This window comes from Sarcophilus harrisii, chromosome 6, assembly GCF_902635505.1.
Source record: "Sarcophilus harrisii chromosome 6, mSarHar1.11, whole genome shotgun sequence".
Taxonomy (NCBI): domain Eukaryota; kingdom Metazoa; phylum Chordata; class Mammalia; order Dasyuromorphia; family Dasyuridae; genus Sarcophilus; species Sarcophilus harrisii.
In genome coordinates, this window is record NC_045431.1 from 128,629,586 (window position 1) to 128,646,018 (window position 16,433).

The 16,433-nt window shown below is 33.7% G+C and overlaps 1 protein-coding gene across 3 annotated transcripts in view; it reads left to right on the forward strand.

Moving 5' to 3' along the window:
* The window catches only part of CFI (complement factor I), a 39,789-nt gene that overhangs the window by 2,060 nt on the left and 21,296 nt on the right, over positions 1–16,433 (forward strand). For 2 of the 3 annotated variants that reach the window (XM_031941465.1, XM_031941467.1), the window contains exons 2-7: positions 629–899; positions 3,968–4,115; positions 9,120–9,298; positions 11,227–11,340; positions 12,556–12,666; positions 14,600–14,623. In XM_031941465.1, the coding sequence (XP_031797325.1) occupies positions 629–899; positions 3,968–4,115; positions 9,120–9,298; positions 11,227–11,340; positions 12,556–12,666; positions 14,600–14,623 (847 nt within the window). The remainder of the gene's footprint in view (positions 1–628; positions 900–3,967; positions 4,116–9,119; positions 9,299–11,226; positions 11,341–12,555; positions 12,667–14,599; positions 14,624–16,433) is intronic. The other variant, XM_031941466.1, reaches the window with a different exon arrangement.

The following is a 16,433-nucleotide window of genomic DNA, read 5'->3' on the forward strand; positions in this document are numbered from 1 at the left end:
TTTTAATTTTTTTTCTTGTAAAGATATATTCAAATTTAAGAACTGTAGCAATTTATTTCTCCCTTAATGTCAAGTTCATAGATTTCAAGCCAAAAGGACCTAGCCTGTATTCTAGGAAATAGCATTCATTTCCAGTAAAAACAAGTATTTATTAAAAAGGGCCCAAATTTTCTTTCTCCTTTTTTTGGAGGGGAAAGGGTGTCTTGAGCTATGATATCCTAAGTGTAGAAAACTCCCAGTGTAAAAAACTTTATTAGCAGATTAGCTATAATTTATAATCTTTGAGAATTGTGTGGGGTCACTGAGAGTCTAAATAATTTCCTCCTGATCATATAACCATAGAGGCAAGACTTTAAATCCAGATCCTCATGAAATAAAGCCAGCTCTCTTTCCACTTCACTATAGGAACACTAAAAGTGTTAGACAAATTAGCTTAGAAACATATTTAAAATACTTAAATACCTTAAATTAGTTGCTTTAATTTTTAAAAAATGCTAAATATTGTCTTGTCATGAGCGTAATTTCAAATAAAAGAATTTTATGTTGATTTTAGAATCACAGATCTCATCTGTTTTAAAGGTCTTGTTTCCTTTATGATGTCAACTTAATGCCTATCTGTGTTTTATAGAATCCAACACTAGTTCAAGAGGATCTTCTAGATGAAAAATGCTTAAAAGAAAAATACACACATCAATCTTGTGAAAAAGTCTTCTGCCAGCCATGGGAAAAATGTATTGAGGGAAGTTGCATTTGCAAACTTCCTTACCAGTGTCCAAAGGCTGTTATGTTGGTGTGTTCAACTACTGGAAAAACCTATAATAATTATTGTCAGCTAAAGAGTCATGAATGCATTTATCCAAAAACAAAGTTTTTAACTAATGGAACTTGCACTGGCCAAGGTAGGAAAACTCTAATATTCAACATAAAAATAGTCTTCAGGAACTCCTCTCTCTCACTTGGGATAAAGGAGTGGGCTAATGATTAGGGACAATTAACAGACCAATATAAAACATAAGTGAAAGGGAAAAGGGAATGTTAACAAAGATAAAATAAAATGTGCTGAAATGAAAGCTATGAATTCAGGGAGGACCAGTAGACTAAGCAGAAAGTTGGTAGTCATAGTACAAGGTGGCATTAGAAAATGTCTACATAAAGATGATTTTAGAGAGGTCTGAAGAGACTTACGAAGTGATGCTAAGTGAAATGAACAGAACCAGGAGGTCATTATACACAGCAACAAGATTATATGATGATCAATTCTGATGGACATGGCTTTTTCCAGCAATGAGATGATTTAGATTAGTTCCAATAATCTTGTGATGAAGAGAGCCAGCTACACCCAAAGAAAGGACTGTGGGAACTGAGTGTGGACCACAACATAGTATTTTCATACTTTCTGTTGTTTTTTTGCTTGCATTTTTTTTCTTTCTCAGTTGTTTTTTTCTTTCTTGATCCGATTTTTCTTGTGCAGCAAGATAACTCTCTATATATGTATACATATAGTGGATTTAACATGTGTTTTAGCATATATTGGATTACTTGCCATCTAAGGATGGAGGTGGGGGAAGGAGGGGAAAATTTGGAACACAAGATTTTGCAAGGGTCAGTGTTGAAAAATTAACCAATATATATGTTTTATAAATAAAAATCTTTAATTTTTTAAAAAAGAGAGATTTCACAAATAGAAAGAAAAAAGAAAACGTCCACATAGAACAAGAACAGCAAAGTACCAAAAGAAATATATATCATAAACTTTTGTGTCTTGTGTCAATTTGAAGCTTACTGTGGTATGTAGTTGTGGTGTCCACAATTGTTCACTGCAAGAAAAACCACAGAGGTAGAATTCCAAGCCCAGTAGTACTTTATTAAAGGATGCTCCCCTCTAATGAAGTGGCCCTCAGATCTTCCTCACAATCTGAGATGCCCCTTTTCTCCAGGTCCTTAGTTTTTATTGATTAATACTTAGAGACACAGAAGAGACAAAATAAAATACAAAGTCTTATTAATTTTAACTTTCCAGGAGGAATCAGAAATGATGCATTAGCATGGTTCCCTAGAATCAATGCCCATCCAACAGGATGGGCAAGGCAAGGAAGGGTCTTCTCCACTAATCGTTCATAAGATGAGTCCCTCCTCATGTTGAGCAAGAGAGGGTAGTTCAGAGGTACAAAAAGAAGTTGGGGGAATTTTCATATCACATTAGGACATTCTACCAACACTCAGCTTAGATATGCACTCCTCACCCAAAACGATATCAGCATTCTTGTTTGTTAGGTAAGTGAACTTTAAAACATACTTGAGCTTTATAAGAAGTTATTGACCAGTGAACTTAAAACTTGTAATTTAAAATTTGGGATCTATTATGAGAAAGTGTCTTATTTAATTATTCTTAAACATAATATATGTAAAATATGTTATAAAATATTAGTTAACTAGACTGATTATATATTACTATTTCTAGATAAGTATAATGCTAATCATTTTCTCTTATGGAATCACTCTAAACTTATTACTGATTAGAGCAAAATAAGGATCTGAATAAAATTATCTTTGTCATGGTGTGACATATTTGTTTAAATTTTTGCCAGTCTGATTTCTAACTTTCTTAGCTGTCAGAGTCAGCTCTTGTCCCAGTATCCTTGATTTTAATGTTCATTTGCTTTTGAGTATTACAAACCTCATTTGTACCACTCATCAACTTTTTCTACATTTCAGCCCATATGAAAAAATCTTATGAATTCTACCTTGTATATTGTCATTTTAAACTTATTAAAATTTCATTGTTGTAACAAATAAGTGTAGTCAAGCAAGGTATCTCCTTTCATTCTCTAATTTTTTGTGTGTGATATATACTAATGTAACATATAGTACTTGAAAAAATATATAAATTTGTTTTCTGTTTTTCAGTTTTTTAAGCAGTTCTTATAAAACAGTCATGTCCATAAGACAAGTAAGCTTGTCTTACTGAGCTTATCAAATAGTGACCCATTGTGGTTATTCACTTCTCCATTTTAAAAAATAATAGTAAACTAACAACTAACTAATAATCATTTTTCATGATTACTATTTTGTGATATTATAGTTTGAAATCCTATCATGCTAAACCTACTTTTTTCTTTTTAAATTTTTGATGTTTTGTTCCTTCAAATTAATTTTATTGTTATTTTGTCAAGTTCTATGAGTAATTCCTTGGTAATTGATTGATATAACACTAAATCAGCAGATTTATATAGGTAACATCATTTTTATTTTATTGGTATAACCCAGCCATCTATATTGAATAGTTCTTTAGCTATTTAATATTTGTCTTGTTTTATTTCTGCAAAGAGTATTTTGAAGTTGCATTTATATAGTGTATGTGTATCTTTGTAGCTTAAGTCCAAATATTTCATATGTAATGAGTAAAGTAAATGGGTAAGGCAAAGGCTAAGTCCTTGGGGCTTTGCTGTACCTAGTTCCAGCTTGTGTGGAATCTTGGTAGACTTGCTGGCCCCCTCAAAAGTATTTATAGGTATCATCTGACAGTTTTCTGGTAGCTTATGGTATAATGATGAAAAATGTTTTTGTTGATTTTTGAGTTGAAACTGAGGGTATAACAAAAGGTTACGGGGTGTAGAGCACTGGGACAATTCCTTCATCTATGGACCCAAAAATGAATGGGTGCCTTTGTATCTATTAGATTTCTTCTTTCTTTATCTTAGATGAAGAAGTATCTTGAAATGGGAATACTCAGGTAATCAGGAGAACAGGAGGAGAACACCCAAGGTACCATTGACAACTCTGATCCCTAGAATCAATGGCAATAAAAGCCATATCTGATGAGGAAATCATGCAGCAGCCTGGAGGAATGTCAGCCTAGCTGAGCAAGGAAGTAATTCCTTATTAGTTCTCCTACCCCAAAACTTGGTAGTGACTCAGTGGAAGTGAATGCTTTAGGCTTGCTAATTGACTGGATTTCTTTTTTTAGGTCAATTTGATCTTTCTTTGAAGTATGGAAATACAGAGTCAGAGGGGTTTGTTGAAGTAAAACTTGGGAATGCTACATCATTCATATGTAAAAAAAATTGGAGCATAATTGAAGCAAATGTGGCCTGTTTATATCGTGGGTTTAAAGGGTAAGTGCATTAAAAAAAATTATAAAATTATTATTGTTTCACCGATTTGAGTTTGTGGCTCCATTTGTGCATTTACTGATTTTCTAATCTGTGGTCACACACCTTATATAGTAATTTAATATTAATTACCTAACTGTTATATTGTTCTTTTAGGTTTTACTTAATTAAGAAAAAAAAAAAGGGGGGGGGGTTTCCAGCCCTTCTTTCTTCTAAACCTTTAATACATCCAGAGAACTCATCCATATGTTTACAGGCTTCTTGATACACCATCTACTTTTTATTCATTCATTTCTTTATTTTAAACTTAAATAGAAAATAGAAAAAAAAATTACCATGCGCACAGCAGAATATGACATGATTCAAAATTCAAGCAATAAATTTTCCATTTCAAGAAAGTCTTTATAATAAATACTACACTTTATATTCTGAGTTTTCCTTTTTTTGCTTCCATATAAGTTTTCTTTTGTTCTCTGTTGTATAATTTTTACTTTATTCTTTTTTCCCTTCCTTCCTCTACCTCCCTCAAGATGTCTATAAATACACACACACACACACAAATGTATATTCACAAGCATAAACATAGATTTAATTAAATTTGTTTTAGCTTTAAATTTGGCTGAGATCATGATGACTATCTCTGACTTTTTTTTTTACATAATAAATTCTAGTTTCGGTGTCAATTCTTCCACCTCCATCTCATAAATACTCTTTTTTTACCTTTTCCTACATGATTTTGTTTTTTAGAATCACAACATACTCAGTTCAGTATAGTGAATAAATATATATATATATATAGTTTACATTTCCACATGTAATACATACACAGTTTGTCTTTACTAAGTCCCTTGTAGGTTAGTCTTTGATGTTTATCTTATGTTTCTTTTGGCTCTTGCATGACAGATTTTCTATTAAGTTCAGATCTTTTTGCAAGTTTGTAATTTAAAATTTGGGATCTATTATAAATCTTAAAGTTTGGCAATACAATGACTATCTTTTTTTTTCATTCAGGAACATGCTTAACTTTTCTGGGTATGATATTTTTGACTACAACTTCAGTTCTTTTATTTTTCCATATATAATGTTCCTAGACCTGTGGTGTTTTAATGTAGTCATTGCTAGGTCTTATGTGACTCTAATCATGGCTCCCCCATATTTGCATTGCTTTTTTTCTTGTTGCTCATAAAATTTTCTCCTTGACTTGGGGGTTTCAGAATTTGGTTATGATGTTCCTATAGGTTTTCCTCATAGGATCTCGCTGAGATGGTGATTAGTGAATTTTTTTTTCTATTTTTCCTTTTTGTTCTAAGACTTCAGCAAAGTTTTCTTCAATTTATTATAATATTGTATCACGTCTTTTTTTGATCATATCTTTCATGGAATCCTTTTATTCTTATATTTTCTCTTCTTGATCTGTTTTCCATTTTCTTATGAGATGTCTCATATGCTCTTCTTTTTTTTCATTCTTTATATTTTGTTTTATTATTTCTTGGTCTCTTACAACTTCATTGGCTTTCAATCCTAATTTTCTTTCCTCAGATTCTGGATCTCCTTTTTCTGTTGGTTGACTTTCTTTTCATAATCTTGTGTTTCTTGGATTGGTTTTTAATTTTTCTTCAGTTTCTCTCATTTGGTTTTTTAAAAAAATTTAATAGCTTTTTTATTTACAAGTTATATGCATGGGTGATTTTACAGCATTAACAATTGCCAAACCTTTTGTTCCAATTTTTCCCCTCCTTCCTCCCATCCCCTCCCCTAGATGGCAAGATGACCAATACATGTTAAATATATTAGAGGATAAATTAAATACAAAATAAGTATACATGTCCAAACCATTATTTTGCTGTACAAGAAGAATAGGACTCCGAAATATTGTACAGTTAGCCTGTGAAGGAAATCAAAAATGCAGGCAGACAAAAATATAGGGATTGGGAATTCAATGTAATGGTTCTTAGTCATCTCCCAGAATTCTTTCCCTGGGTGTGGCTGGTTCAGTTCATTACTGTTCCATTAGAACTGATTTGGTGCATCTCATTGCTAAAGATGGCCAGGTCCATCAGAATTGATCATCCTCATTTGTTTTTTGAAGCCTTTTTTTTTTTTTAAATTGTTCTATGAATTCTTTTGGTGTTCCTACTTTGGTGTAGGAAACTTTTTTTTTTTTTTTTTTTTTTTTTGCTTCAGTATCCTTCTTCAAAGGATATTGCCATCTTTTCTATTCCTATAGTAATTCTCTATGGTTAGGTCCTTTCTCCTTTTCCAGACCATTAAAAAAAAATTTATAGCAGCTTGTTACTAGAGGTGACTTTAGTCACTTCTAGTCCTGGGGTGTGGGGGATAGTACTTCTGGTTTCAGGTCCTCCTTTAGTTCTTCCCTATGGCCTAGAACTGAAATCAAGAACTCTGCCAGCTTGTAAATACCTAAGCAAGGAGCATTCCTGTGCCACTGCTTATGCACTTACCATACCTGTGCTGGATCCTCCTTGCCTAGAGCCACCTCTTAGCAGCATAGGTTCCCTCAACCTTCTACAACTCAGACCCCAGAGTCCCCATTTTGTAGGATAGGTGAAAACTCTTGTTTTTAAACTACTTACATTTTCTCTAAGCCATTATTTTATCTTGTTTGTAGGGGAAGTCTGGAGAACTTGGAGAATTCCTGGCTTATAACCACATCTTCCCACAATCTTCTCCCTTTCAACTATTTTAACATTTTTCTCATTCACATTCTCCCAAGTGAGTCAAACCAGAGTTGCTACCTCAACCATTACATACCCTCAGACCCAGATGGAGATAAACTAGGAATAGCAGCAGTCTCTGAACCACTCACTCTATTTCCAGTCCATCAATGACAACTATAATTCAGGGGAGAAACCCTCCAACAACTGCCTCTCACTAGATAGACAAGCTAGCCTAGCTGATGTGGGAAAGCACTCTTCAGGACAAATAGGAGACCCAATTTGCCAAGCAAGTTGAATTATTCCCTCTACCTGTTAGAATAACTCCTCCCTAATGAGATAGGTGAGAACCTTTAGCCCAGCCTCAGGTATAGCAACACCATTCCCAGACCAATCACCTTGCTTCTATCTGCCTTTCCCATAACTTCTATCCTAGCCATCATCCATCATATGTCATCAGTGGGAGCAATTCTTGTGAAGATATGACTTGATAAATTCTTTCAGGTGCAAAGACACTTCCTCAGCAGCCAAATCTAGTGAAGACTTAAAAAGCCAAAGTCCTTGACATAGTCAAATCTTTCAACAGGTAATATGAAGGGTCACATCTGTTATATTCTATGACATCTTCCAATATTTCTTCCTCCAAGGATTCTTTAGTATCCTGAACCAGAGCCCCCATCTATTTTGTTCCCCCAGTTTTAGGACCCCAGTGATTAACATCTCCTTTCATTGAACCATTTTACATGGTATTAACTTTTGCATTGGATATTTAGTTGAAAAGTATAGTAATCATTTATCATATAAAAATGTAATTATTTTCTTTAGTACCTTGGGGGGGTATGACCCCGACCCATACCACTTCAGTCTCTGGAAGAGAAGAGGGATTACACTCCCACTAAATTCAAGTCTAGAACTCAACTGGGCTAGTCTTAGACCTTTGCTCCTTAGAGCTTCCTTGCTAAGCTAACTGCTATGCCTGGTCTAGTTATTTGGACTCCTACAAACTGAATCTTCATGGTTTGAGCTCCTGAGTTGGAGATTTCATTCCCTGTAACTAGAATAGAAAAGTTCACATATGAAAAGAACAAAACTTTAGTCCTGTTTCTTGAGGTCACGAGTCCCACATGAGAGAAGTGGTGATCCTCAGGCCTTCCCTGCTTACTACATAGTATATCACCTGTTGTGAGTGAAAGAGACCTTTATCTTCAGATGCAAATGCAAGAATATCTCTCTGGACCACAGGGCAGACCAGCGGATAATTTCAACACATATGAAGCAGCTCCCTCAGAATTTTTCATATAAGTTACACTATTTATGTGGTTTAGGCATATGCTAAACCCAAAATGGGGACTCTGGGATCTGAGTTGTGGAAGGTTGAGGGAACCTATGCTGCTAAGATGTGGCTCTAGGCAAGGAGGAACCAGCACAAGTGTGGTAAGTGCATAAGCAGTGGCACAGGAATGTTCCTTGCTTAGGTATTTGCAAGCTGGCATAAAGTCACCTCTAATAACAAGCTGCTATAATATTTTTTTAATAGTCAGGAAAAGGAGAAAGAGATAGAGGAAGAAAATTCAGAAGTGAAAATTAAAGTTGATCTTATTCTTAAAAAACAGTTCACTCTTTAATTTTAACTTAACTTAAATCACCATAGAATATCATACTTTTCACATCTTATAATTTTCAAAGGGCTTTCATACATATATATATATATATATATATATATATATATATATAAATTTTCATTTGATCCTCTTAACAACCTTGTGAAATCGACAAAGAAGTATTCATAACTTTATTTTACAAATGAGCAAACTAAGTCCTAGAGAAGATTAAGTGATTTGTCCAAAATGTAGTTCTTGAATGCCAGTATTTCAAGGCTATAATCTTTCCCCTATACTATGTAACTCTTCTGGAAACTTTTTCTAAATCTCATGTAGTGTATTTTGTATTTAAGATATACTTTAACATATTTAACATGTATGGGACTATCTGCCATCTAGAGGAGGGAGGGAAAAAGTTTAAACAGAACTTTTTGCAAGGATCAATGTTGAAAAATTACTCATGCATATGTTTTGTATATTAAAAGCTATAATAATAAAAAAATCCTTTAAAATGAAAAAAATAAATGTCATGTAGTGAAAATTAATGTCATTCAAACATTGAGACAGTTCAAAAACTGATAGTTTAATTAATTGGATTAATTAATGCAAAGTTAGCAAGCTATCCTCAACTGTTTTACTTATTCTTTCTCTCTCTCTCTCTCTCTCTCTCTCTCTCTCTCTCTCTCTCTCTCGTATTATATTTACTAATTTAGTTGTTTATATCCCTTCAGAGGAGCTGTTGATCATAAGAAAACATTTAATTTCCCTGATGATGTTGATGTCAAGATCACTGACTGTTTAGAAGCAAATTGTAGAGGATTGGAGACTACTTTGGCAGAATGTGTTTTAATAAAAAGAAAGGCTAATAGCAAGGATTTGGCTGGTGTAGTATGTCATACACAAGAAGCAGGTTGGTAGAACATTTGCTTAATATTCTTATCATACTTTACCTCTAGTCCTTGATTCAGGGGCAGCTAGGTAGTTCAGTGGCCAAAGCTCTGGGCCTGGAGTGATGTGACCCCAGGCAAATCATAACCTCAGGTTCATCTAAGTTGCCTCAGCTGTAAAATTGAGAAAAATGGGGCACCTACCTCTTAAGAAGCTTAAATGAGATAATCATTGTTTATTTAGCACAGTGTCTAGCACATCTTAAGTGCTATATAAATGTTAGTTATTTTAATCAATCCATTACTAAAAATATGTACTCTAAGCTCAGATGTAAGATGCTGGCAAAGGCAAAATTGCCCTTTAACAATCACAAATAAAGACATTAATGATGTAAATTTCAGAGGTTAATCAATCAATCAGTCGATAGGAATTTATATATTTACCACTATAGGCTTAGGATTGTACTGCTCCTTTCTATGCAAAGACAGTCAAATAGTTGCTGTCAGTTATCTATTCACCTACTATGTGCCAGGCATTGTGCTAGATTATGAAAAGCCAAACAGAGGAGTTTATATTTGATCCTGGTGAGAGCCCTTAGAGTTTATTGAATATGGGGCTGACATAGTCAGACTTATAGGAAAACAAATTTGGCAGCTGAGTGGAGAATGAATTGAAAGGGATCAGAGACCTGAGATAGAAAGTCAACAAGAAGGCTATTGCAAAAGTCAAGGCATGATAAGATAAAATAACATAGAAAGCACTTTTCAAAACTATGTAGCTTTTTAAAATTTCTGCAAACCTCTAAACTATTTTAAACCTAATTTTTGTCAACCTATGCTATTATTACATGAAAAAGACAACATGTATGCATATGGCCATAAAAATATATACAAAAACATTTGGAATGTAATTTTTTTTTGGCGGAGGAGGGCACTAGAAGACAAGAGCCCCACATATGAAATGATATTTGAGCTATTCTTTGAAGGAAACTTGGATAACAAATATGATTCTTTAATGTTTCTATAGCCTCTTTCTTCCAAGATATTCCCAGAAACCTTCAATTACCATGCAAATACCAATTTAAATTTTTTGTTGGAGAGATAGTATTTAAATCATGGCATGAGCCTATCATTAGCCCAGCTTGGCTACTGTAAGAGACAACTATTTACTTCCATTCTATGTTCATGAGATAAAATATGACAAGAAAACTAACTCAACAACTCTGCTACTGCAAATTAATGTTGATAGATCCCTTGGCTAATCTTTGTACTTACTTGATATAACAGAGTACCTGTTGGCAAAGTTTTCTTATGTGCTGAGGCTTAGTGCCTGGGAGCTTCTAAATGTGACTAAATTTAGAGACACTATCTAGGTTTTGGAGTAGCTTTGGTATTTATATGATAAAGCAGAAGTAATGATATCCTCTGAGAGAATATCTGTGTTGTTACCTGAAAGGAAAACAGAGATTTTTAATAAAGAATGAGAATTAGGATATGCCATCATCTAGCAGTAAGTTTAAGTCGCACCTGACTGTAGAAGTCAAGCCCTTCCTCAGAAAGTAGAAATTGCCTTTAACAATTTCCTAGATTGAATTTCATTCCATAGGACCTCACAGAAGACATTTATTCATTGAAGGCAGTGTGATGTAGCACAAAAAGGGCTGTATTTGGATTCAGATATCCTAGTTCAATTCCTGGTTATGCTTCTTACCAAAAAGAAGCTACCAAATCACTCTAGGTCTCAGTTTCATTGTCTATAAAGTTAGTGGATTGGATTAGGTGAGTTTTGAGGTCTCTGATGGCTGTATTTATGCTTGAACTTCTGTATTACACTGAAATTCCAGCACCTTTGTCACTTGATGAATATCTCATTTTTATTCCCAAATTAAATGGAAAATCCAGGCACCAAGTGAATAAATGTTGAAGGAAGTTTTTCTTAACCTTTGCTTAGCAGACCTCTTCAGTGATTCATTCCAGTGTGTCAATGGGAAGTATATTCCACAGAAGAAAACTTGTGATGGCATCAATAATTGTGGAGACCAAAGTGATGAGCTATGTTGTAAAGGTACAAATACATGTAACTTTTAAAATACACTTTACTAGGTAGAAGTATAGGAGTACATACATGTGTAATAGGGATTTTAGATAGATCTGAAATATCCCCCATCATTCTGCTTTTCTTTAAAGAATAGATTTCATACTTTATAAGGATTACCATGGTTGGGTATTCACACCATCCTTCTCCAATTTCAAGGAGGTGATTGGGCTTGGATTTACAGTATATCTATTATATATCTGAAATCTATAGTTTGTATGTATATTCTTTTTTTAGGGGGAGAAAGTTAGTATAAAAGCCATTTTCTCTAGTCATTTCAGGAAGAAATAGTCTCACCCCACACTTGGAGGCTAACCCTTTAGTTAGTCTCAATCAGTTTAGTTTTCCTCCCACTAAATGCTTTATTAGACAAAATACAATCATGGTTAGCAAGCAGATTTATTTGCCAAAGAAAGCAGTAACTCAGGGAAGTCATCCAGATAAGTTTAAGCAATAGAACACTAAGTTAAAAGGTTCTGTGACCTAGGATTGAGATAAAATTTCAACTCATCTTAATTAAGAATTATCTCATACTATGAGTTCATCCTTACTGGTCTCTAGAACATCAAGTACTAAGAATCAAGTGCCATGTTGGGGTACCATATCAAGAGGTAAATCTCTATCTTTTCTTTCTCAGAAGTCTCTCCATCAATCTAGTCACATTTTTATATATGTGAGTGTATGTACATGTGTGTATATATGTGTCTAGGGGGAAGGGGAGATCATAGGACTGTCCTTCAAGGTATGGCTAAACCAACACCTACCTGCACTGATAAGACTGTGAAATTAATGTAATAGGACTTTTTGGGATGATGTGAACAATAGCTTTTTCTAAGAGCAAAATACTATATATATATATATATATATATATATATATATATATATATTTCAATTCATGGAATCTTAGAGCAAGAAAGGACCTTAGCAGCTACAGAGTCTGACCCTTGCATTCTGTAGAATGAGAACCTGATATCTAGAGAGACTAAAGAACTGTTTACGATTACATAACTTATTAGTAGCAAAGTCAGTATTAGTATTTAGGTTACTTGCCTCCTTGATTTAAAAGAAAGTATAAATTCACTTGAAAATCATTTTCTTCAGTTTTAAGAAATGACAACCCTTTGCATACCTATAATATATAACACACATGTAATGTATACACACATACATTTTTTTTTCTTACAGGGTGTAGAAGTGGAAGTTTCTTTTGTAAATCAGGTGTTTGTATACCAAAAAAATATCAATGTAATGGTGAACTGGACTGCATTAGCGGAGATGATGAAATGAACTGTGAAGGTAATTTGGAACTTTATAATCACTTACCTGTATTAGTCTGAATATAGGTCTCATCTCTAAAATAAACTACCTCTGAAAGGAAAATAATTTATGTACACTGAAAAAAAAACAGTTCAAGGAGATATCCAGAGAGCTCTAGAGAGAAAATAAAGTTTCAAAGTTTATATATATAGAAGAAAGTCAACTTCCCACCATGTCACAGATTTCCAAGGTTTGTTCTTTCTGCTTGGGTCTCTCCCTGAACAGGATCTGAAATTTTTTTGTGTCATTCCTTAAGGAAGGAAGGAAGAACTCCTCTCCTTAGCCCTGCCTCCTTGAAGACAATTGTCTCCACCAAAAATGAGGGATATCTATATATCTATATCTATATCTACCTATATCTAATCTATATATCTAGATATAGATTAGATATACACATACAGATACTCTGGGTTCCATATCCAAACTAGAATGGGAAACTGGGAAGGAAGAGGTATAATCTATATTTAGATTAATGTGATATTCTGCTTTATCTATCCAATATAGGGATTCCCAAACTCTTATTATTTACATGCACTATAGTGCTCCCTTATTTCTCCCATTATGCTGAAATTTTTGAAAGCAAGAAATTTTTGTCTTTATATCCCAAATGCTTAGCACAATGTCTAGCACATAATACATGTTGATTCGTTAACTTGAGTTAAAAAAAAATGTAGTGTCACTATCCAAGGAGCATACAAGTAAACATTGAAATGCCAAGATCAGCCTTCCCTTTGCTTCCCAGCACATGGACTGGAGGGATGATTGGAATATAATTACTGTTGCAAACTTTTTCTTCATGATAGGTATGCCTGGATGATTGTTACTGATGTTTTTGTACTAATTAGAAGTTGGCACCTTCAGTATGAGAGTGTACTTAGCAAAATTTCATTTCTCAGAATTAGCAAAGTTTAAATTGAAACATGCTGGTAGGTAGAATTCAAATATACTTCCATGTTCCTTCAAACCATTCCTTATGTCATTTCTATCCTCAAGATTATAGCAAAGGAATTCCTAGAGATGAGGACAAAAATATTTTTTTTTCCCATTTTTTCCTCCTACTGGTAAGACAATTTCTGGCAGTTAAAACTACAACATTTGAGATTGTCCATTCAAGCCCAGCAAAATTTTTTTGTTTTATTCTTAACATATAAATAATTTCAAGCCAAAGTTGTAGGTATGTGCTTTGTTAGTTTATCAGAAATAATAAGCCAGGGGCAGCTAGATGGTACAGTGGGTAGAGCACCAGCCCTGAAGTCAGGAGAACCTGAGTTCAAATGTGACCTTAGATACTTAACACTTCCTAGTTGTGTGACCCTGGGCAAGTCACTTAACTCCAATTGCCTCAGCAAAAAAAAAGAAAAAAGAAAAGAAAAGAATTAGTCAGATGTCATTAGCTACAAAATAAGAACCTATATAACTGTCATATCAAATAATTAAAGATATCTGAAGTTGATACATCACTACCTCTAATCCAGATAGAGATTTACCATTCTTGGGTGCAATCTGTGGCCCTTGCCTATTGGCAGAGCTCTCATTGTTATACTGCCAGAGAAAAGCAAGGAAGAGCTGAAGATAGTCAATAGTTCATATTTTTTTTAATACTGATGATAATAGCTGTTCCTTAGCATCTCTTGTAAAGAAAGGGCTGGGAAAAGAATGGAAATAATTATTAAAATAGATTATGAATTCTTTCTGAGATTTCCCTTATCTGGTGCACACCCTTCATTTAGTAGTGCAGGTTATAAGTTGACTATAAATTTGGTATACAACAGATTTTGTCATATCGTTAATGCTGGACTATATAGATATATGTGAATGCATATAATACTGATTTGGCATCATTTTTTTAAACATTTCAGTTTTCTTAAAAAAATGTCTCTGCTACATTGAAATATTTGTGCTTTATTTCTAGGTGTGGAGCACTCTGAAGTTCAAGGTAAATATTCTGATGTTAAGTCAAAAATACTTGAATTTAAATTCAATCTCAGATATTTATTAGCTTTGTGCCTCTGGGACAAATTACTGAACTGCCATCTATTTCAGTTTCCTCATCTATAAAATGTGAGTAATATTAGCACCTATTTCCTGGGGTTGTTGTAAGGACAAAATGAGATTCCATTTATTTATTTGTTGAGATTATATTTATAAGGCACTTTTTTTTCATAAAAGTCATGTTGTGAAAGAAAACATAGATCTCCCACTCTAATTTTAAAAAACCCAAAACCTCAAAAAATAATAAATAAATTGAGGGGAGGGCAGAGAGAAAGTATGCTTTAATCTGTATTCAGACACACAATCAGTTTCTTTCGGGTATGGATAGGATTTTTCATCACAAGAGCTTCAGAATAGTCATGGATCATTTTACTGCTGAGAATTGCAAAGTTATTTATAGCTCATCATCCTAGAACATTGCTATTACTTTGTATATACTACATTTCACTTTTCTTGAGTTTACAGAGGACTTTCCAGGTCCATCCTGGTCATCATTTCCCATCAAACAATAATATTTCATGACAATCACATGCCACAATTCATTTAATCATTCCCTAATTGAGAGTCAGTCCCTCATATTCCAACTTTTTGTCTCGAGAAGAGAGCTGCTACAAATATTTTTGTACATATAAATTCTTTTCCTTTAAAAAAAAGAAAAAGCTTTTTAAAAAATTTTTGGCATTCATGCCTAATAGTGGTATAGTTATATCAAAGGATATGCATGAATTTATAGAGCATAGATATATCTTTTAGGGCATAGCTCTTAATTTTTTATAAATTTCACTCAGTTCTCTCTATATTTGAGAAATAAGATCTTATCAGAGAAATTTCCTTCAGAATTCTTTTCACAATTACTATTGCTAATTGAATTTCTCCCTATGTATTCTATTCTCTCTCTTCTTTTACCCTCTCCATCCTCAAAAGTGTTTTGCTATTGATCACTCCCTTCCCCACTATGTTCTCTCTCTTATCACCCTTCCCCCTTACTGTATTCCATTCCCCTCCTATTTTCCTTCAGGGTAAGATAAATTTCTGTACCTATATTGAGTTAAGTTATTTGAACCAGTTCTGATGGGAGAAAAGTTCATTTACTCACCCATTCCTCCCCCTTCTACTATAAAAGCTTTTTCTTGCCTGTTTTTTTTTAATGGCAGATAATTTACATCATTCCACATCTCCTTTTCCCTTTCTCCCAGTTTATTCTTCTGTCTCACCCCTTAATTTCATCAGTTTTTTAGATATTATCCCTTCATATTTAACTCACACCTGTGCCCTCTCTCTCTCTCTCTCTCTCTCTCTCTATATATATATATATATATACTCCTTCAATATAATAATAATAATGAGAAAATTCTGAGTGATAAGTATCATCTTCCCATGTAGGAATGTAAACAAATAAACCTTATTAAGTCCCTTATGATATCACTTTCCTGACTACCTCCTTATGTTTCTCCTGAATCCTGTATTTGAAAATCAAATTTTCTATTCAGCTTTGGTCTTTTTATCATGAATACTTGAAAACCCTCTATTTCATTGAATTTCCACTTTTCCCCTAATGGATTTTACTCAGTTTTGCTGAGTAGGTGATTCTTAGTTGTAATCCTAGCTCCATTGCTCTCCGGAATATCATATTCCAAGCCCTTCCATTCTTTAGTGAAGAAGCTATTCAACCTTATGTTATCCTATCCGTGGTTCTACTATGCTTAAATGGTTTCTTTCTGGATGCTTGTAATATTTTCTTCTTTAGGAGGTGA